This window comes from Oryza sativa, chromosome 6, assembly GCF_034140825.1.
Source record: "Oryza sativa Japonica Group chromosome 6, ASM3414082v1".
NCBI classification, from domain to species: Eukaryota; Viridiplantae; Streptophyta; class Magnoliopsida; order Poales; family Poaceae; genus Oryza; species Oryza sativa.
The window spans coordinates 5,099,124-5,122,192 of record NC_089040.1 but is presented as its reverse complement, the minus strand read 5'-3'; the positions used below and the strand labels follow the sequence as shown (position 1 = coordinate 5,122,192).

General features: G+C 43.6%; 3 protein-coding genes across 3 annotated transcripts; all 3 read right to left on the bottom strand.

Moving 5' to 3' along the window:
• Positions 1-3,426: 3,426 nt before the first annotated feature.
• On the bottom strand, positions 3,427-7,026 carry LOC136351211 (20 kDa chaperonin, chloroplastic-like). Its single transcript, XM_066311821.1, has 4 exons — positions 6,904-7,026; positions 5,415-5,570; positions 5,178-5,255; positions 3,427-3,794 (listed from the first exon to the last, which is right to left on the bottom strand). The coding sequence occupies exons 2-4, from the start codon at positions 5,445-5,447 to the stop codon at positions 3,621-3,623; spliced, it is 285 nt and encodes a 94-aa protein (XP_066167918.1). The 5' UTR covers positions 5,448-5,570; positions 6,904-7,026; the 3' UTR covers positions 3,427-3,620.
• Positions 7,027-10,654: 3,628 nt separating this feature from the next.
• Positions 10,655-12,084, bottom strand: LOC112939351 (ethylene-responsive transcription factor ERF039). Its single transcript, XM_026026382.2, has one exon. The coding sequence runs from the start codon at positions 11,981-11,983 to the stop codon at positions 11,360-11,362; it is 624 nt and encodes a 207-aa protein (XP_025882167.1). The 5' UTR covers positions 11,984-12,084; the 3' UTR covers positions 10,655-11,359.
• A 6,464-nt stretch (positions 12,085-18,548) lies between these two features.
• On the bottom strand, positions 18,549-23,069 carry LOC4340394 (20 kDa chaperonin, chloroplastic). The gene is made up of 6 exons (NM_001424314.1): positions 22,917-23,069; positions 22,304-22,499; positions 22,024-22,203; positions 20,535-20,690; positions 20,298-20,375; positions 18,549-18,914 (listed from the first exon to the last, which is right to left on the bottom strand). Exons 2-6 carry the CDS (start codon positions 22,472-22,474, stop codon positions 18,741-18,743), a joined length of 759 nt encoding a protein of 252 aa, NP_001411243.1. The 5' UTR covers positions 22,475-22,499; positions 22,917-23,069; the 3' UTR covers positions 18,549-18,740.

The window sequence follows — 23,069 nt, the reverse complement described above, 5'->3', positions numbered from 1 at the left end:
GTACACGTTCCCAGGATAAGTATATGCACGTTGTGAGCATCGACGGTTGTATTGTATTTATGAAAAAAAGGATCGGAGAGAAAGTAAGAGCATTGACGAATGGTGTGAGGAAATCCTGCCAGTACTAAATACTCCCTCCATCCCAGAATATAAGAAGTTTTAGAGTTGAATACTGTTATTAAGAAAGTAAGTAGAAGTGAATGCTAGAGGGTTGTGATTGGATCAGAAGTGAAGATAGGTGAGAAAAGTGAATGGTGGATGGTTGTGATTGGTTTAGAAGAGAATGTTGATGAAGAAATTGTTATATTTTGGGACGGATGGAGTAAATATTACTCTCTCCGTCCCAAAAAGACTCAATTTATAGGTTTTCGTGTCTAACGTTTGACCGTCCGTCTTATTTGAAAATATTATAAAAAAAATTAAAAAGATAAATCACACATAAAATATTATTCATGATTTATCATCTAACAACAATGAAAATACTAATTATAAAAAAATTTCATATAAGACGGACAGTCAAACGTTAAACACAAAAACTCAGGAATTGAGTTTTTTGAGACAGAGGGAGTACTCCCTCTTTCTCAAAATATAAGTATCTTGATAATAGTGTCAAGTTAAGCATTTTTAACTTTAACTATTAATATAAAAAATAAAAAAGATCGAGCGTGTAAAATTGATGTTACTGGATTAATCGTTAAACAAACTATCATAATATACAACTCTTTTTATTCAAGAATCTTACTTTTAGAGATATTGTTGATCGAAGTCGTATTTCGAAGTCTATGCCAAATTTAAAAATACTTATATTTTAGAACAAACTATCATAATATGCAACTCTTTTTATTCAAGAATCTTACTTTTAAAGATACTGTGGATCAAAGTAGTATTTCGAAGTCTATGCTAAATTTAAAAATACTTATATTTTAAGACGGGGAGAGTACCACTTGTGGCAAAAGTAGCAGAAGGTCGTCGTTGCTCCTGATGATTCGAGTGACACAGCTGCTCCTCTTGTCTTCCTCCTCTCGCTCTGGTGGCCGATGCTTGTTGCCGCTGCTCAATGGAGCTTTGAGGGATGACGGTAGCGATGACGAAATCACCGAGATGGCTATGCGCGAGAGACGGGCCGGCGGTGTTCAAGAGCGGGCACTAGCCCAATGACGCCAACCACTCAGCCTCTCTTACCGGATTCCTCCATGGTCACGGCACACGGCCATACAAGGAATAAGTCTATTCTACATCCCTCATCTCTTGACCCTAGTTGAATCGTATCCTTTAACCACAAAACCGGGTATAACACATCCTCCATCTCTAAAAACCGGTGTAAATCGATTCCTTGGTTTCAAAAGCGGTTTCATCCTACGTGGCGCTCATAGGATCCACATATCAGTGAGAAAAAATAGAAAATTAATAGCCCCACAGGTCAGCCATCCTAATCTCATTTTCTTTTTCCTCACCCCTCTCTCTCCCTCTATAGGCAGTGGCAGCGACTAGCCTTGCCAGCACGATGACAGTGAAGTGGGCACGTGGGGCGGCATCGGCGGTGAAGGTGGCAGCGCTGGAGCGAGCGACCAGGCGGCAGTAGTGAAGGTGGCAACGCGTGGGGCGAAAACGGCGTCAGCGGAAAGGAGATGGGCACTGAAGAGAGGGGGAGGGGTGGGAGAGGAGCGGGAGGAAGGATTGGAACCGCGCGTGCAGCCAGCCAAGTCCATCCCGTGTGTGCGACAGCCGGCGAGCTTCCCCCCGTGTGCGTAGCCCCCGATGAGCTTCTCCTCCCAAGAGTGTCGGAGCCAGCGAAGTCCTCCCCGCGTGCGCAGCCGCCGACAAGATTCTTTTCCCGTGCGCAACGGAGCCGACCAAGTCCTCCACGAGCTCCCACAGCCTGTGCACCTCCTCGGAGCCTACGCCCCGCAGCTGGCCGACAAGCTTCTCCCTGCGTGCCACCCATCTTGTCACCATCGATCTTCTGGCGCCTCTCGAATATGACGCCGTGCAGACAATCCCAACAACAGAGAAGGACGACATGGCAGCGACCACACCCTCCCACCCATCGATCCCTTCCCTACCTCGCGCGGCTCCACATCCTTCTCCTCAAAACCCGCCGGCGGCTCTACATCGCGTCCTCCTCTCTCTCTCTCTCTCTCTCTCTCTCTCTCTCTCTCTCTCTCTCTCTTCCTCTGATGCCCCATCGCCTCGTGCACCGCTACTTTTATTGTCGCCTCCCTAACTATGTTAGCCGCTACCGCAACCTGGAGAGAGAACAAGAAAGAGAGAGGGAAAAAAAAAGGAAAAAGATATTAGGAGATGATTGGAATGTGGGGCTGTTAATTTTTTTTTTTCACTGATATGTGGATCCTATGAGTACCACGTAGGACGAAACCGCTTTTGAAACGAGTCGAGTATACTGGATTTTAAAGATGGGGGAGGCGTTATGCTCCCGAACATTACCTTCGAGTGTTGGTGATAACATGGCTTGCTGGCATGGCTCATCGTTTCGTCATAGGCTCGTAGCTAAGAAATGTAGCTCACCGTTTCATCTCAACCAAGCTGTTGACATGTGGACGCAGTGTGTCAAAAATGTTTGGGTTCCATCAGAGTTATAGTTCTATATATTTTATTTACACTTCTCTTAAATATAAGAGTAGCAGCTTAACCATTAAATTTACACCTCTTAGGGCAAGTTTTATAGTAGAGGTGACTACCACATCCAATTTCATGCATGACATAGATAATTAAATTAAGAGATGATATGTATAATAGGTTACATCTACCACACAATCCCCAGTATCTCTAACACTCTCACATGTTTATTGAAGTTTGTGTAGGGACTGCCTCTTGCATGAGAGGTGATTATTTCTCTCTCATCCTTCTTCTCTTCTCCACCTCACTATTTAGTCCTATGCGGCATCTTAGAGCTTATACTTGGATGTCCATAGTACTTGCCCTAAATATAAGAATAGGTACCAGATAGATACCAAACATACCCCGTAGATATCAGATTTATATATAATATCTCGTAGGTATCAGATTTGATACCAAACATACCCCGTAGATATCAGATTTATATATAATATCTCGTAGGTATCAAATCTGATACCTTGATACCTAAGTACTATAGTGATATCATCGTAACATACAGCTGTTCCATTTAAACCGAATACAGCCCTGTAGTATTTCTGCAAATTTAATCTTAAATAAGAAAAATGGAATGGAAAGATGGTGGGAAATAAGATGGAAAAATATTGAGACTAATGGAACAAAGTAGTCTAAAATTTAAATTATAAACAAATTTTAAAATTTTCAAATGCCCGTATATTTGCACACAGAGGAAGCGATAAAAATAGCAATCACCGTTTTGCCAAACCAGCCGATGAAAACACTGATGAGTGGAAAGACAAAATTGGGCTAAAGAGGCAATGAAGGAAGGCCTTGAAACAAAACAAACTTTTATAAATAAAAATCAGTCACAGTGGAATGTTGATCCCGTAGGAGATCTGCAAATTGTTGCGTTCGAATTCTAGGATTATCAAAGACAGCATCTCCGCAGAGTGAAGATCACCACATGGCAACCATTACCACCTGCTACCGTCTATTCTGAACTCAAAATTGAAACAAATCACAGCTCAAGATAGGACAGCCATCACATCTGATACTCTCAAGACAATGTAGTTGGTGCCATCAGCTCCCTTGAACTCACTGCCTGCGTACTTGGAGTACATCACAGTGCTGCCCGCTGAAACTGACAATGGCTGCCTCTTGCCTTCATCATCAAGAGGGCCTGGACCAACGGCTACAACCTGCATTCAGAAGGTAATAAACAGGTAAAACTCATGCAAATTCAGTTCAGCTTGGCTGGAGAAAATGGACATTTTGCCACTTTGAAAACATGGTTTCACTGGAATACCATCCCGAAAACGTGTTTCGCTAAAATGCTAATATGGAGTGCGCCATCACAGCTACTTTGCCATTTTCACCATTTTGGATATCATTTTCTCTGGGAAGCGGCTTGAAGAGACGAGAATGCCCCTCCTTCTCCGACGACGATTTCTCCCGTCGAGCTGTCCGACGATGCCATCCCGATCGACGACGCGTCCGACACCGCTACCTCCTCCTCCTCCTCCATGAAGAACCCGTTCACCTCCTCCTCCACCGCCTTCTTCCCCTTCCTGAACTTGTGCCCCGCCAGCATCATCCCGCCGCGCGCCACCGCCGTGCACACACACACACCCCAAATCCTCCTCCTCCTCCGGCGAGCGCACGGATCGACGGATCAGAGCCCAGCCGCCACAGCAAGCGAAATCAATCTCAGCGAAAAAGAGAGAGTAGAGAGGAGAGAGAGCGCATGGATTTTAGTACGCCTCCACCGCCGGCGGCGACGGCAACGAGGACTGGGAGATCTGCAACTGCAACGGCTTCGTCTACAAGCGCCGCCGGGTCCTCCACCCGCCCGACCTCGAGGACGCTGCTGCCGCCGCTTCGTCTACAAGCGCTGCCAGGTCCTCCACTCGCTCGACCTCGAGGACGCCGCCGCCGCCGCCGCCGCTTCGTCTACAAGCGTCGTCGGGTCCTCCACCTCGACGACCTCACCTCCACCTCGTCAAGCATCCTGGCCATCGACATCGGCGCGCTGGTGAGGGTGGGGGTTCGGCATCCTGGAGATGGTCATGGCCGTCTGTCGTCAGCTTCTTCGTCAGCGGACAGGGCGTCGTCCGCGACGGCGTGGAGGCCGTGCGTCTCCCTTCGCTGCGGCGTCGCCATGCCCGTGTCGCCGTCATCACCGCCGCCGCCATGCGTTCGCTCACCGCCTCCTCCATTTTGGCCACGCAGACTACCTCGCCGCACTCGTCCTCTTTCCTCCCATGAACTGGATCGATCCCCTTTCAACCGGCGAGCAAGGGCAATTTGGTCCCATCAAGCCACATTCCAGCGAAAATGCAATTGAAAATGCACAAAATGGCCAAAATGGCAAGTGGCGGTGAGTGCACGCTACATATTGGCATTTTAGCGAAACGCGTTTTCGGAATGGCATTTCAGCGAAACCACTTCTTGAAAGTGGCTAAATGTCCATTTTCTCGCTTGGCTCAGTACATGCACAAATCTTTGCATATAGCCCAACAATCTAGGTTCACAGCAATAGAATAACAATAACAAGGCTTAAAGAGACAATGGTAAGAACTTACTGTTCCGATTGATGGCTTCTCCTTAGTGGTTTCAGTGAGAATAAGGCCACCAGCAGTTTTGTCTTCAGCCTCAGCAACCTGTCAAATTTACAAAAGCAGGGAATCATTACCAAAGGTTGTCTAGGAAGTACAACGGCAAGATGTACAATTTATTCAACATTCTCCAATTTCATTACCTATAAACCATAACCCTACTGGCAACTATCTTAAGAAGCAATAACAATAACATATGGATACCTTGATGAGAACCCGGTCATTAAGGGGCTTCATATCTTTGACATCATCAGTCTCAAGAACACCAATGATATCATCCTCTTTTAGAATAAGATGTTTGGTGTCGTTAAATTGCACCTCAGTCCCAGCATATTTTGAATATACAACTTCAGCCCCAATCTACAGAACAATATAAATCACTTAATACTGCCATTAGAAGGCATAAGCAGTAAACCACAACATAAAAGCAACAGAACAAATTGGCAGATTGGCACTTTAACATCTTATTGCACCAAGTTCATCAGGTAATATATAGCACAATTGCTGCACTGAAATTCAACAGTAGGCTCTCTGTAGTGCCAATCGCTATGATTGTCTAAATTAAGTTTACTAATGTAGTATCTCCTTGCAGAAATTCAAGTTAAGTGAAAACTAGTTACACAACAAATGAAAATAACCAAGGTCCTGTAACAAGAGTCACTATCAGTAAATTTTTCACCAATCTAAGGTCCTGTAACAAGCATCACTATCAGTAAATTTTTCACCAATCTAAACCTTATCTTAGAGACATTTCCAGTAGACAAGATGATGAACCCAAACAATTATTGTCATGCAGGAACCAAGATAAAGTTGCAAGGTGCATCTAAGAAAAAAAAACAGAGATTGAAAGCCTTTTTCGCCCATCAGTCAGAACAAATTGTACCCTGTTCAACAAGATAACTATAAACAAACAAGTCACACAGCATTACCTCAGAAGCCGCTTTACCTAGTTACTTTCTTTGTTTCACATTATAAGACGTTTTGAGTTTTGAATAGATTCATGTATGTGCTTCATATATGTGTCCAAATTCATATGTACATTAGTGAATCTAGTTGAGGGATGGAGATGCCAAAACATCATGGGTTTGGACTTGTAAACCAGGCACTAACTAAATAAATGTTCTCCATGGAAGTTGCTAGTAATACCAACATGAGGGAGTGAACCAGTCCTTTAAAAAAAAAGGGTTGAGCGATTCTTTTTTCCCGGTTTTCTGTTGTTTCTCAAACCCGGGTCATATGCACCACCTCCTACTCTCCTAGTGCTATGAAAGACTAACAACATCTATTTGTATGGATGACAAAATTAAGCAAATGCTCATACATATTTGCCCATTGCCAAAGGATACTCCTTACGTGGATTCATATGTTTAACCAAACCAGAAACTAACAATCAAAATATATCAGTGTTGCATACTCTGAACAACAGTCATAAAGCAATCATGAGAAACCTCTGTTGGTTTCACATGAGTTTTGTGCCATAGAAACTTCAGCCTCACAGACCCCGTACACCATTAACATCGCATTCTTGATAAGGCATCACACACAATATGCTTTTAAATTTAGTTGGCAACAACCAACAAGTAAATTGCCGTGTCACTGCTACTTGCAACTCACAACCGAGCTATGGGGTAAGAAATGTAGTACTAGACATCATACAGGTACACTTGCAATCTCATTGTGAGAAGAACTTTACCTGCAAGCTGACCTCAACTTTCTTATCCCCAATAGTTCTTCCCTCTCCAACAGCAACAACCTCACCTCCCTGAGGCTTAGACTGTGCGGTTGACGGAAGCAGAATCCCACCAACAGTCTTCTCCTCTGCAGCACCAAGCTTCACAAGCACTCTGTCCCGCTCAACTATGGTGTGACAACATGGGTGCAAGGTACTTATCCTTCAATCATGTCTTTCATGCAAGAACTAAACATATAGCAACTGATTACCATTTTGTTCGAGAGAGAGTAGCACAAAAATTATTGCAAGTTGGTTATGTACTAAAGATCAAGTTGCAAATGGTTTTACTAAACCATTGTCAGAACGACTTCCAGAAAACTTCAAATACAATCTCAACCTAGGAAGGTTGTGATTGAGAGAGGGTGTTAGATAAAGTAGTTCCCGATGTATAGGAGATAAGTCATTAGAGTTTGTTCCTATCCTTTCTCCTGTACACGGTTTCTCTCCGGTTGATTAGCAACAACTGAGATTGAGATCGATCTATTGTAAACGCCACAATGGGGGCTGTTCCCATCTATATTAACAAAGGTGTGGCCTCGAGAGACGTTCAACGCTTCCCACGCATCTCATTTCACATCTGCAACTTGGGAATGGAAGAAACTCAGCAACATCTCTTTCTCACTTGTCCTTTTGCACACTATGCTGGAACAAAATTTTCCCCACAAGAAGAATGGGACTCTCAGTCCAAGAGGCCATTGAAGATCTGCAAGAAAAACTCCAAGTGTCCTTTCACATGGAGATAATAATCATTATGGCTTGGAGCATTTGGATCACACGAAATGATAAGATCTTCAAAAACATCTCACCTTACTTCGTCCAAGTTTGCTTGGACCTTTTCAAAAAGGAATTTGCCATGGTTATCCATAGAGCAAAAGATAATACAATGCCCCAAATGCAACAACGACTGCAGAATTTGTTACTTATTTTTATTGTACAGTGTAAATTTTGTTTCTTTTAATATATTTTTGGTTTTACGCTGTAGGATATACTCACCTACAGTTTTTTCCTTCCATAAAAATAACAACAAAACAAAATTTTCTTGTGTGCAACTTTGGAAGCGCGCTTTCTATTAGTACGTGTTCTTTTCCGTACGTAGCATTCAGAACTTGACCGGCGAAAAAAAACATTTGGAACGTGATGACTGATCAAGTAATTGCCAGCAGATGATAGTGTGACATATTTGGAGGACATCAAGAAAGTGGTTCGTTATTTAGTTATTAGTTCGAACTTTGAAGTTACGGAGTAATTGTTAATATATATGCATGGTTGATAAAAGCATATTGACAAGTTCTTCAATTAAACAGGGATAAATGGTTGTGGCATATTTGGTGGATCTGATATATATACTCTGTATGACGATAATTATTGACTTTTTAGATACGTTCTTATTAAGAAAATGTAATTATTACTTATTTTATTGTGATTTAATTTATCATCAAAACTTCATGATTTAAATATTTTTATATTTACACGAAAAATCTTGAATAAGACGAATGATCAGTTGTGATGGCGGAGCGGCGGGGCAGCAGCCGCCGCCGGTGGTGATGGCCAGCGGGAATAACGACCGGCATGGTATGTCCTCAGCGACGACGAGCAGGATTGGGCTCAGGAGTCAGGACGAGGTCGGAGTTCAACCGAACGCGAGGAATTACTACCGGTGCTCGGCGGCGGGGTGCGCGGCGTCAAGAAGCGGGTGGAGCGCGACGGCGACGACCCGCGCTCTACGTCGTCACCAACTACGACGGCGTCCACCGCCGCCCGCTCCGCTTCGTGAACCCCGGGGTCACGGGGGATGCGGCCGTGGGTTGGTGGGTACGTTGATGGTGGCGACGATCGTTGTTGATGTGTGCTGCTGCTGCTGCTTCTGCTGCTTTAGTGGGGCGTCTGCGGCGGAGCCGATCGAGGATTACGTCAAGACCTCCGCCGATGGCTAGACGTGGTACCTCTACCTCGACAACAAAAGACCGGTGAGTGAGAGTGATCTCGCATGCAGCTGCTCTGATTCGAACAAGCTAGCTCCGGCAATGCCTAGTGCTGATGCTCCCCTGTTTCTTGGTTTTTTGTTCAGGCGGCGTCGGGTTCCAGACGAAGGACAGGTACATGTTCGGTGGTTGCAGATGTGCTCCTACGTGGACACGGCGCCGCAGCGCGACGAGCTGGACTTCGAGTTCCTGGGCAACCGGACGGGTGAGTCCTACTCCTACATCATCCAGACCAACGTGTACAGCAACATGCAGGGGAGAGAGAGAGGATAGAGAGAAGAGGTAGTAGTGAGGATGATACGTGGAATCACATGGGCACCACAATTTTTTTATTTTTTTTTTGTGTAAGTGATATGTGGACCATATGAGTTTTATTATTATTATTATTATTTGGATCGAATTGTTACATAAGCGTCGCGTTAATGCCATGTGCGACGAATACCTAGTCAAAGGAGCCACGTCAGCTAAAACCGAGTGCAATACTGCCAAGGAACCTCATTTGCATTGGTTGTAAGTTAGGGGATGCGTAGTATCCGGTTTTGCAATCCATTGATGAATTTAGAATTCGGTGACAACTTAAGGGATCTAAAGTAAACTTATTTTCCAAAAATTAATGCCTAATTTGGTCCATCTCTTGTAAGTACATCAATGGAATAAATTCACTTAAGGTCTCTTGATGTCGGAGTTTGAATCGCATTCCTAAATCTCAAAATTAGTTACAAAGCATCATTTATCTTTTAAAACCGGTGTAAATATAATCTTTTCCTATTATAAAAGTTTAAGATGTTTTTGCCCATGAATTTCCATACGTCGTCCCGAGTGATTTTTGAGTCCGATTCCCTACCGTATATAGCGCGATTGTTGCGATTTTTTAATCCGATTCCCTCCACATGTAGTGTGCGATTTTTTCTGTCCGATTCCTCCTTGATAGCTCCATGATTTCCTATTCCCTTATAGATCTTTTTAGGCCCATGTCACGTTTCCCCTAGAAAATAGCCCATGTCATGTTCAGGTCCACTACGCTTAGATCACGCCCTAATACGTACACCACAAGAACACCCCATAGTACATCTATACCTACCTAATAATAATATATCTTATCTTAATCTTAACTTAATTAAAATATTCGTATTTTTCCTTTCGTCACACTTCTTTTTTCGTCCATATGGTCTGGTTCCCTCGCCTCTCGCGCGTGCGTGCGCAGTTTTTAAGAGAAACTGACTTAGACTAAAAAAAACTATGGTTTCACTTCCGATATCTATACGACGTGGTTTTGCTTTGATTCTTGGGAAAACAGAAAGAGGAGAAGATAAGGATTAAAACCCATCAGTTAATTTCGGATTATCTCCAAGGATGTGGCCGGATTTTACGGAGGAGTCAGATTCAGGCGTCGTCGGGCAGATGCGGCAATACATACGGAGGTAGGAGACGGCCATGTAGCCATGAAAGAAGGAGCTGGGGAAGCTGATTAGACTTGTAGTGCCTTGCGGGCTGGATGCGTACTTGCGGGCCAAGGTGGAGGGGAGGAGAAGGGAGAAAAGTGGGCCGGCTCGGCTGCAGGCTGATGGCACAGAGAGAAAGGAGAGTTTTTATTTAGATTTTTGTTTAAATAAATGCTGAAATAATGTTTGTATTATTAAAATTAGCAACTGAGCTCTAAAAATTTCAAGAAAATTCTAGAGTGTAATTAATCATGGAGAACTTCATAAAAATTAAATCCAGCCATATCATTTTATTTCCACACTTAGTTTACTTTTAAATTAATTTAAACACCTACCTACTTAAAAAAATATCAACTATTACAGGAAATTTGTATTTAAGTTAATTACATAATGTAAATCTTTCTCAATTTCTCCTTAATTTTCTCATCTTTTCTTCCCGTTGCAACGCACGGATATTTTTTCTAGTCCTAAGACAATATTGAAGACGGTTCTAGATAACGTGGCACAATAAACACAAATAGAAAAAAATTAAAAAGACACATGGGATCCATTTGTAAGTGAAACAGCAATCTTCTTTCTTATTCGTCCTCCTCTACCGGGCCACACCACCACCCGAACCCCGCCATGTGCAGGCTTGTGAACGCCACAACCGCCACCGTGTACAGCCCACAAAAATCTAAATTTTCATCCACGTGTTACATAAGAAACGAACGGGACCTCAGTAGCTGCATTACCTCATGAAAAACATTTTAGAAAAAAAATTACATGGAATTAGATTAATTTAGAAGATAAATCTACATACAGCCAGCATTTTTATGTATCAATTTTAAATGTATAAACACAGTTTTGAAAGTTCATTTTTGTACGAAAAAGATATATCCTAAACAATGTGCATTTCCTACGTTACAAGATGCGTGGCATATATTGTGCAAAATTAATTAAGCTCCTCAGTTGGACGCCAGATCACACGAGCATCCTAATTAAGCTCGTTAATTACCACTTGGAACGAGTCGGTGAGTAGTGGAAACTCCAAAGACCATCACTTGTTCCTTCGTCGTCGTCATCCTCCATTATTGATTCCTCGGCCGCCGCCGCCGCCGTCATCCACCTCTGCAAATCGAGGCTTGCTGCCGTCGGCGAGTAGAGTGGTTGTTGCGACCAATATTCGAAGCTCCCAGCTGCTGCCAGCACATTCACCGGCGACGATGGCAGCACCACCACGTCGGGCGCCATGTCCGCCGCCGCCTCCTGAGCCGCCACCACCGGAGCTTCCTCCCATGGAAGTGCAGACGACGTTGCTCGGGCCGACGGCGGCGGCGGCGGCCGGTTGTTGGCATGCGACACCGCGGCCGCGTACACCTCCTGCGGGTCGCTGGTGCGCGCCACGGCAGGGGGCGAGCCGGGGAAGTTGATCCCGTTCCCGGCGGCCTCGCCGCCGCCGCGGAGGCAGACGAACGCGGCGTCGAACGCCCGCGCCGCCTCCTCGGGCGTGTCGTAGGATCCCAGCCATATCCTCTCGCGGCTGTTGGGCAGCCGGATCTCCGACACCCACTTCCCCCACTTGCGCAGCCGCACTCCCCTATACTTCGTCGTCGTCGCCGAAGACGACGACGACATGGCCGGCAGCTAGAGCTAGCTGGCTACGCGGGTCGTCGTCGAACCTCGTACGTCGCAACTCGCACGTTGATAACTAGCTCGGTCGAGTGAGCTTGCATGCATGAGATCTATATATAAGGATGGGTGTGTAAAATTACCACGTAGGCAGTGACGTGTGCGTGCCCTAGCTGAATTGTACTAACGTCTGAATCTGATGTGTGCCTTTTTTTTACTAGTGGTATGGACATGCGGGGGAAGACCACGTAGACTACCTGAAAACGACTTGGGCACAGTGCTCCATCCTAGAATGTCTTCGGAATCGCTAATTGTTTCCCAAAAACATTACATCTAATCTTTAAACACATACATAAAACATTAAATATAGATAAAATAAAAAACTAATTGCACAGTTTGTATAGAAATCGCGAGATGAATCTTTTAAGCCTAATTAGTCCATAATTAGCTATAAATGCTACAGTAACCTATATGTGCTGATAGCGGATTAATTAGGTTTAATAAATTCGTCTCGCGGTTTCCATGCGAGTTATAAAATTATTTTTTTATTCATGTCCGAAAACTCCTTTCGACATTCGGTCAAATGTTCAATGTGACACCCAGAAATTTTCTTTTCACAAACTAAACAAGGTCTAAATTTCTGTGGCAGAAATTCGGTCAGAAAACTTGCAATTTTTAGACTATCCAATGTGCTTTACGATGCGTGCCGATGGAGTGTAAAAAAAAATTTCCCACGGGTGCAGACTGATGGATCGAACTCGTGATCCGCTGAACATCAAACTAGGGCCGAGTTAAGTTTCAAAATTTTTCTTCGAACTTTTAACTTTTTCATCACATCAAAACTTTCCTACACACAAACTTTCAACTTTTTCGTCACATCGTTCCAATTTCAACCAAACTTCTAATTTTGACGTGAACTAAAACACACCCTGAAGTACCAACTTCATGTACCAAATTCATGTAATTACATACTAATTACATATGTAATTTTGGAACTTATATATATAATTTTAAAATTTACATATGTAATTTTGAAACTTATATTGTAAATACACTAAAATTACATATGTAATTTAGGAACTTACAGCGTAAATACATGCCGAATATTATTTGGTAAACAATATGGCGTCATAAATATAGCTACAATGTCTTTATCATCCTAGCACAAATTGGATTTCCCTATTAAGGAGTTGGATTTTACAATTGTCATATATTTCCTCCGTTTTTGATAAATGATGCCATTAATTATTTTCTCACGTTTAATCGTTCGTCTTATTCAAAAAATATTTACGTAATTATAATTTATTTTGTTGCGGGTTGTTTTATCACTCAGAATATTTTAAGCATGATTTATATGTTATACATTTGTATAATTTTTTTTAATAAAATAAGTGGTCAATCATGTGTTCAAAAGTCAACGGCGTCATGAGGTCCTGGGTTCGACTCCCCATGGGAGCGAATTTTTCAGGATTTAACGGCGTTGTGCTTTTTGTGGTAGGCGACGTACCCGTCGACAGCGAGGCGCCTGTGGTGACTTCGTCAATTTCTCCAGGATTTGCCGGCCCAGTCTTTGAAGATGCTCATAGGGATAGGGTTTGCGTGCGTGTGTTCATAGGGGTGAGTACGCGTGCGTTGTGAGTGTCTGCTTTGTACTATGTTATTCTAAAAAAAAGTCAACGGCGTCATCTATTAAAAAACGGACGTGGTATATGCCCACTCGGTTGTTGCTCGCTCTCGAATATTGATTATCAAATAGCTACTACCCTAGTTTTACATTATTCATCAATTTGGGCTGACACTAATTTAAACATTAATAATGTGCTCTGTTTGTGGATTGGATGAGGTGGAATGGGTTAAGTTCATTGCTTTTTTTTGGTATGAGATGATCCCACCTATCTATTTGGCATGAGAGATATGAAATGACCACGTTTTCTTTAGGAACGGGATAGTGTGGTTGGTAAGTTAGTAATAGATAGGAAATGGATTGGATTGGTTCACCAGTGAATTTTACAGTTGTCATATATTTGCACTCGTTTGTTCCTCGCCCCTCGAATATTGATTATCAAATAGTTACTCTCTCAGTTTGACATTATTTATTAATTTTGTTGACACAACCTACAAATTACAAGAAAATAAATGATAATTATGTAATTTTTTTAAGGATAAATGGTCACATGCATATTAAGAATATGGGGGTGACGTATATTAGAAAAACGAATAGAGTGAGTTAATTTTAAATTGTTTGACGGAAATAACCTTAATTTGTATGTTTTTATGTACCATAAAACATAATTAATTTGCTATGTTTTTAAATTGTGAAATTATTTAAAGTTATTTCTGGACAGAGCAAAACAGAGCTAGTCAAAAGTAACAAATACTATAAAACAGAGGGTGTAAAAAAAATTCAAAACAGTTGGCAACATTTGCTTTCTTCAGCACTACATATTTATGATGTGATAAAAAAGCATTGTAGTCTATGATATTAAATTTATAAAGAAAAATATTTGAATCATTTAGATAATACTCCATCCATCCTATTTCAAGTGTAATTATTGGTTTCCGTGTCCAATGTTTGATCGTTGTCTTATTTAATTTTTTTTTGTTATGATTAATATTTTTATTATTATTAGATGATAAAATATAAATAGTACTTTATGAGTGACTTATTTTTTTATTTTTTTATAAATTTTTTAAATAAGACGAACGATCTAACGTTGGACACAGAAATTCACGATTGTATTTAAAATGGAACGGAGCGACTATGTAAGAGAGATAAGTGTATGCATGCACACTTGCGTACATATCCGGTGTCTGAATTTCGAGATGGGGACCGTGTTTTGGTCGGCCGTAGAGGTAGAATAATGGTACCTGAACTCTGTACGGTTCGATCGGGTGGACGCGTAGGATAAGGACCTTGGACGACTCACAGTTGGGTTGGGACCAAACTTCATCTGCAAAGTTCTTCAAAACCGCGCTGGCAAAAAATGAAAACACGGACTCGTTGAGGACCAAGCTAAGCGGCCGGGGCAGAGTCTCGTGTCAACTAGTAGTCACGTATTACACATGATTTATGTGGTGGGACGCGCTACTACAGTAATCGGTGAGGTGTTTATAGGGGTACGATTAATGTACCGTGTACACGTTCCCAGGATAAGTATATGCACGTTGTGAGCATCGACGGTTGTATTGTATTTATGAAAAAAAGGATCGGAGAGAAAGTAAGAGCATTGACGAATGGTGTGAGGAAATCCTGCCAGTACTAAATACTCCCTCCATCCCAGAATATAAGAAGTTTTAGAGTTGAATACTGTTATTAAGAAAGTAAGTAGAAGTGAATGCTAGAGGGTTGTGATTGGATCAGAAGTGAAGATAGGTGAGAAAAGTGAATGGTGGATGGTTGTGATTGGTTTAGAAGAGAATGTTGATGAAGAAATTGTTATATTTTGGGACGGATGGAGTAAATATTACTCTCTCCGTCCCAAAAAGACTCAATTTATAGGTTTTCGTGTCTAACGTTTGACCGTCCGTCTTATTTGAAAATATTATAAAAAAAATTAAAAAGATAAATCACACATAAAATATTATTCATGATTTATCATCTAACAACAATGAAAATACTAATTATAAAAAAATTTCATATAAGACGGACAGTCAAACGTTAAACACAAAAACTCAGGAATTGAGTTTTTTGAGACAGAGGGAGTACTCCCTCTTTCTCAAAATATAAGTATCTTGATAATAGTGTCAAGTTAAGCATTTTTAACTTTAACTATTAATATAAAAAATAAAAAAGATCGAGCGTGTAAAATTGATGTTACTGGATTAATCGTTAAACAAACTATCATAATATACAACTCTTTTTATTCAAGAATCTTACTTTTAGAGATATTGTTGATCGAAGTCGTATTTCGAAGTCTATGCCAAATTTAAAAATACTTATATTTTAGAACAAACTATCATAATATGCAACTCTTTTTATTCAAGAATCTTACTTTTAAAGATACTGTGGATCAAAGTAGTATTTCGAAGTCTATGCTAAATTTAAAAATACTTATATTTTAAGACGGGGAGAGTACCACTTGTGGCAAAAGTAGCAGAAGGTCGTCGTTGCTCCTGATGATTCGAGTGACACAGCTGCTCCTCTTGTCTTCCTCCTCTCGCTCTGGTGGCCGATGCTTGTTGCCGCTGCTCAATGGAGCTTTGAGGGATGACGGTAGCGATGACGAAATCACCGAGATGGCTATGCGCGAGAGACGGGCCGGCGGTGTTCAAGAGCGGGCACTAGCCCAATGACGCCAACCACTCAGCCTCTCTTACCGGATTCCTCCATGGTCACGGCACACGGCCATACAAGGAATAAGTCTATTCTACATCCCTCATCTCTTGACCCTAGTTGAATCGTATCCTTTAACCACAAAACCGGGTATAACACATCCTCCATCTCTAAAAACCGGTGTAAATCGATTCCTTGGTTTCAAAAGCGGTTTCATCCTACGTGGCGCTCATAGGATCCACATATCAGTGAGAAAAAATAGAAAATTAATAGCCCCACAGGTCAGCCATCCTAATCTCATTTTCTTTTTCCTCACCCCTCTCTCTCCCTCTATAGGCAGTGGCAGCGACTAGCCTTGCCAGCACGATGACAGTGAAGTGGGCACGTGGGGCGGCATCGGCGGTGAAGGTGGCAGCGCTGGAGCGAGCGACCAGGCGGCAGTAGTGAAGGTGGCAACGCGTGGGGCGAAAACGGCGTCAGCGGAAAGGAGATGGGCACTGAAGAGAGGGGGAGGGGTGGGAGAGGAGCGGGAGGAAGGATTGGAACCGCGCGTGCAGCCAGCCAAGTCCATCCCGTGTGTGCGACAGCCGGCGAGCTTCCCCCCGTGTGCGTAGCCCCCGATGAGCTTCTCCTCCCAAGAGTGTCGGAGCCAGCGAAGTCCTCCCCGCGTGCGCAGCCGCCGACAAGATTCTTTTCCCGTGCGCAACGGAGCCGACCAAGTCCTCCACGAGCTCCCACAGCCTGTGCACCTCCTCGGAGCCTACGCCCCGCAGCTGGCCGACAAGCTTCTCCCTGCGTGCCACCCATCTTGTCACCATCGATCTTCTGGCGCCTCTCGAATATGACGCCGTGCAGACAATCCCAACAACAGAGAAGGACGACATGGCAGCGACCACACCCTCCCACCCATCGATCCCTTCCCTACCTCGCGCGGCTCCACATCCTTCTCCTCAAAACCCGCCGGCGGCTCTACATCGCGTCCTCCTCTCTCTCTCTCTCTCTCTCTCTCTCTCTCTCTCTCTCTCTCTCTCTCTCTCTCTTCCTCTGATGCCCCATCGCCTCGTGCACCGCTACTTTTATTGTCGCCTCCCTAACTATGTTAGCCGCTACCGCAACCTGGAGAGAGAACAAGAAAGAGAGAGGGAAAAAAAAAGGAAAAAGATATTAGGAGATGATTGGAATGTGGGGCTGTTAATTTTTTTTTTTCACTGATATGTGGATCCTATGAGTACCACGTAGGACGAAACCGCTTTTGAAACGAGTCGAGTATACTGGATTTTAAAGATGGGGGAGGCGTTATGCTCCCGAACATTACCTTCGAGTGTTGGTGATAACATGGCTTGCTGGCATGGCTCATCGTTTCGTCATAGGCTCGTAGCTAAGAAATGTAGCTCACCGTTTCATCTCAACCAAGCTGTTGACATGTGGACGCAGTGTGTCAAAAATGTTTGGGTTCCATCAGAGTTATAGTTCTATATATTTTATTTACACTTCTCTTAAATATAAGAGTAGCAGCTTAACCATTAAATTTACACCTCTTAGGGCAAGTTTTATAGTAGAGGTGACTACCACATCCAATTTCATGCATGACATAGATAATTAAATTAAGAGATGATATGTATAATAGGTTACATCTACCACACAATCCCCAGTATCTCTAACACTCTCACATGTTTATTGAAGTTTGTGTAGGGACTGCCTCTTGCATGAGAGGTGATTATTTCTCTCTCATCCTTCTTCTCTTCTCCACCTCACTATTTAGTCCTATGCGGCATCTTAGAGCTTATACTTGGATGTCCATAGTACTTGCCCTAAATATAAGAATAGGTACCAGATAGATACCAAACATACCCCGTAGATATCAGATTTATATATAATATCTCGTAGGTATCAGATTTGATACCAAACATACCCCGTAGATATCAGATTTATATATAATATCTCGTAGGTATCAAATCTGATACCTTGATACCTAAGTACTATAGTGATATCATCGTAACATACAGCTGTTCCATTTAAACCGAATACAGCCCTGTAGTATTTCTGCAAATTTAATCTTAAATAAGAAAAATGGAATGGAAAGATGGTGGGAAATAAGATGGAAAAATATTGAGACTAATGGAACAAAGTAGTCTAAAATTTAAATTATAAACAAATTTTAAAATTTTCAAATGCCCGTATATTTGCACACAGAGGAAGCGATAAAAATAGCAATCACCGTTTTGCCAAACCAGCCGATGAAAACACTGATGAGTGGAAAGACAAAATTGGGCTAAAGAGGCAATGAAGGAAGGCCTTGAAACAAAACAAACTTTTATAAATAAAAATCAGTCACAGTGGAATGTTGATCCCGTAGGAGATCTGCAAATTGTTGCGTTCGAATTCTAGGATTATCAAAGACAGCATCTCCGCAGAGTGAAGATCACCACATGGCAACCATTACCACCTGCTACCGTCTATTCTGAACTCAAAATTGAAACAAATCACAGCTCAAGATAGGACAGCCATCACATCTGATACTCTCAAGACAATGTAGTTGGTGCCATCAGCTCCCTTGAACTCACTGCCTGCGTACTTGGAGTACATCACAGTGCTGCCCGCTGAAACTGACAATGGCTGCCTCTTGCCTTCATCATCAAGAGGGCCTGGACCAACGGCTACAACCTGCATTCAGAAGGTAATAAACAGGTAAAACTCATGCAAATTCAGTTCAGCTTGGCTGGAGAAAATGGACATTTTGCCACTTTGAAAACATGGTTTCACTGGAATACCATCCCGAAAACGTGTTTCGCTAAAATGCTAATATGGAGTGCGCCATCACAGCTACTTTGCCATTTTCACCATTTTGGATATCATTTTCTCTGGGAAGCGGCTTGAAGAGACGAGAATGCCCCTCCTTCTCCGACGACGATTTCTCCCGTCGAGCTGTCCGACGATGCCATCCCGATCGACGACGCGTCCGACACCGCTACCTCCTCCTCCTCCTCCATGAAGAACCCGTTCACCTCCTCCTCCACCGCCTTCTTCCCCTTCCTGAACTTGTGCCCCGCCAGCATCATCCCGCCGCGCGCCACCGCCGTGCACACACACACACCCCAAATCCTCCTCCTCCTCCGGCGAGCGCACGGATCGACGGATCAGAGCCCAGCCGCCACAGCAAGCGAAATCAATCTCAGCGAAAAAGAGAGAGTAGAGAGGAGAGAGAGCGCATGGATTTTAGTACGCCTCCACCGCCGGCGGCGACGGCAACGAGGACTGGGAGATCTGCAACTGCAACGGCTTCGTCTACAAGCGCCGCCGGGTCCTCCACCCGCCCGACCTCGAGGACGCTGCTGCCGCCGCTTCGTCTACAAGCGCTGCCAGGTCCTCCACTCGCTCGACCTCGAGGACGCCGCCGCCGCCGCCGCCGCTTCGTCTACAAGCGTCGTCGGGTCCTCCACCTCGACGACCTCACCTCCACCTCGTCAAGCATCCTGGCCATCGACATCGGCGCGCTGGTGAGGGTGGGGGTTCGGCATCCTGGAGATGGTCATGGCCGTCTGTCGTCAGCTTCTTCGTCAGCGGACAGGGCGTCGTCCGCGACGGCGTGGAGGCCGTGCGTCTCCCTTCGCTGCGGCGTCGCCATGCCCGTGTCGCCGTCATCACCGCCGCCGCCATGCGTTCGCTCACCGCCTCCTCCATTTTGGCCACGCAGACTACCTCGCCGCACTCGTCCTCTTTCCTCCCATGAACTGGATCGATCCCCTTTCAACCGGCGAGCAAGGGCAATTTGGTCCCATCAAGCCACATTCCAGCGAAAATGCAATTGAAAATGCACAAAATGGCCAAAATGGCAAGTGGCGGTGAGTGCACGCTACATATTGGCATTTTAGCGAAACGCGTTTTCGGAATGGCATTTCAGCGAAACCACTTCTTGAAAGTGGCTAAATGTCCATTTTCTCGCTTGGCTCAGTACATGCACAAATCTTTGCATATAGCCCAACAATCTAGGTTCACAGCAATAGAATAACAATAACAAGGCTTAAAGAGACAATGGTAAGAACTTACTGTTCCGATTGATGGCTTCTCCTTAGTGGTTTCAGTGAGAATAAGGCCACCAGCAGTTTTGTCTTCAGCCTCAGCAACCTGTCAAATTTACAAAAGCAGGGAATCATTACCAAAGGTTGTCTAGGAAGTACAACGGCAAGATGTACAATTTATTCAACATTCTCCAATTTCATTACCTATAAACCATAACCCTACTGGCAACTATCTTAAGAAGCAATAACAATAACATATGGATACCTTGATGAGAACCCGGTCATTAAGGGGCTTCATATCTTTGACATCATCAGTCTCAAGAACACCAATGATATCATCCTCTTTTAGAATAAGATGTTTGGTGTCGTTAAATTGCACCTCAGTCCCAGCATATTTTGAATATACAACTTCAGCCCCAATCTACAGAACAATATAAATCACTTAATACTGCCATTAGAAGGCATAAGCAGTAAACCACAACATAAAAGCAACAGAACAAATTGGCAGATTGGCACTTTAACATCTTATTGCACCAAGTTCATCAGGTAATATATAGCACAATTGCTGCACTGAAATTCAACAGTAGGCTCTCTGTAGTGCCAATCGCTATGATTGTCTAAATTAAGTTTACTAATGTAGTATCTCCTTGCAGAAATTCAAGTTAAGTGAAAACTAGTTACACAACAAATGAAAATAACCAAGGTCCTGTAACAAGAGTCACTATCAGTAAATTTTTCACCAATCTAAGGTCCTGTAACAAGCATCACTATCAGTAAATTTTTCACCAATCTAAACCTTATCTTAGAGACATTTCCAGTAGACAAGATGATGAACCCAAACAATTATTGTCATGCAGGAACCAAGATAAAGTTGCAAGGTGCATCTAAGAAAAAAAAACAGAGATTGAAAGCCTTTTTCGCCCATCAGTCAGAACAAATTGTACCCTGTTCAACAAGATAACTATAAACAAACAAGTCACACAGCATTACCTCAGAAGCCGCTTTACCTAGTTACTTTCTTTGTTTCACATTATAAGACGTTTTGAGTTTTGAATAGATTCATGTATGTGCTTCATATATGTGTCCAAATTCATATGTACATTAGTGAATCTAGTTGAGGGATGGAGATGCCAAAACATCATGGGTTTGGACTTGTAAACCAGGCACTAACTAAATAAATGTTCTCCATGGAAGTTGCTAGTAATACCAACATGAGGGAGTGAACCAGTCCTTTAAAAAAAAAGGGTTGAGCGATTCTTTTTTCCCGGTTTTCTGTTGTTTCTCAAACCCGGGTCATATGCACCACCTCCTACTCTCCTAGTGCTATGAAAGACTAACAACATCTATTTGTATGGATGACAAAATTAAGCAAATGCTCATACATATTTGCCCATTGCCAAAGGATACTCCTTACGTGGATTCATATGTTTAACCAAACCAGAAACTAACAATCAAAATATATCAGTGTTGCATACTCTGAACAACAGTCATAAAGCAATCATGAGAAACCTCTGTTGGTTTCACATGAGTTTTGTGCCATAGAAACTTCAGCCTCACAGACCCCGTACACCATTAACATCGCATTCTTGATAAGGCATCACACACAATATGCTTTTAAATTTAGTTGGCAACAACCAACAAGTAAATTGCCGTGTCACTGCTACTTGCAACTCACAACCGAGCTATGGGGTAAGAAATGTAGTACTAGACATCATACAGGTACACTTGCAATCTCATTGTGAGAAGAACTTTACCTGCAAGCTGACCTCAACTTTCTTATCCCCAATAGTTCTTCCCTCTCCAACAGCAACAACCTCACCTCCCTGAGGCTTAGACTGTGCGGTTGACGGAAGCAGAATCCCACCAACAGTCTTCTCCTCTGCAGCACCAAGCTTCACAAGCACTCTGTCTCCCAGAGGCTTGAGCGAGGTATACTGCCATGCGAACAACGAAATTCGTTAACTCACTCATGCTAACCATAACCAAGCTCGCCATAATCTACAGATAATTGGGAAGCTTAACACCTCTGTATACCTTTGGGGTGACGACCGTGGCGGCCTTGACGACGAGGCTACGAGACGGGCGCCTGGAGGAGCAGACTCGCACAGATGGCGGCGCGAGGCGGAGCCCGTCGAAGGAAGACGCGCCATTCTTGGTGAAGGCCACCGCGGCGACTCCGGCACCGGAGAGCTGCACCGACGACATCCTCGATTGCTGGCTGGAAAGCTAACTGCGCAACGGCAAGGACTTATCAACTAACTCAAAATTTGTGGCAAAATCTGCCATACTACCCATTAATCTATATGAGAACAGAGTCCCCAAATCTGAACGAAGACGACTGTAAATTTATCCATTTTTTTGGAGGGGGATGCACAAGTCAACACCTCCCCAAATCAGACGCCAACAATACTCCTCACTCGAATACTCGATTCGACCAAATTTAGGGAAACCCACCCAAACCAACCCACTATTCAGCCCGAATCCTCCAACCAAATCCACGAATTCAACACCAAAAACAACCCAAAAACGAAATCAAATCGTACAAACACCCACCCGCCCGAAAAACACCCCACCCCCCCCAAACCCCCCCCCCCCCCCCCCCCCAAAACGGCCGGAAAACATCGGCGACGTATCCCAGCACCCGTACCTCTCGATTCGCCTCGAAGCGGGTCGGCTCCGGCGGTGGAATCCGGGCTTTGTGCCTTTGCGTGCGAGGGGGAGGGAGACGAGGAGAAGCAAAGGGATAAACCCTACGGAGAAAGCAGAGCGAAGCAGCTGCGGCTAAAGCGAAAGAGGAGCT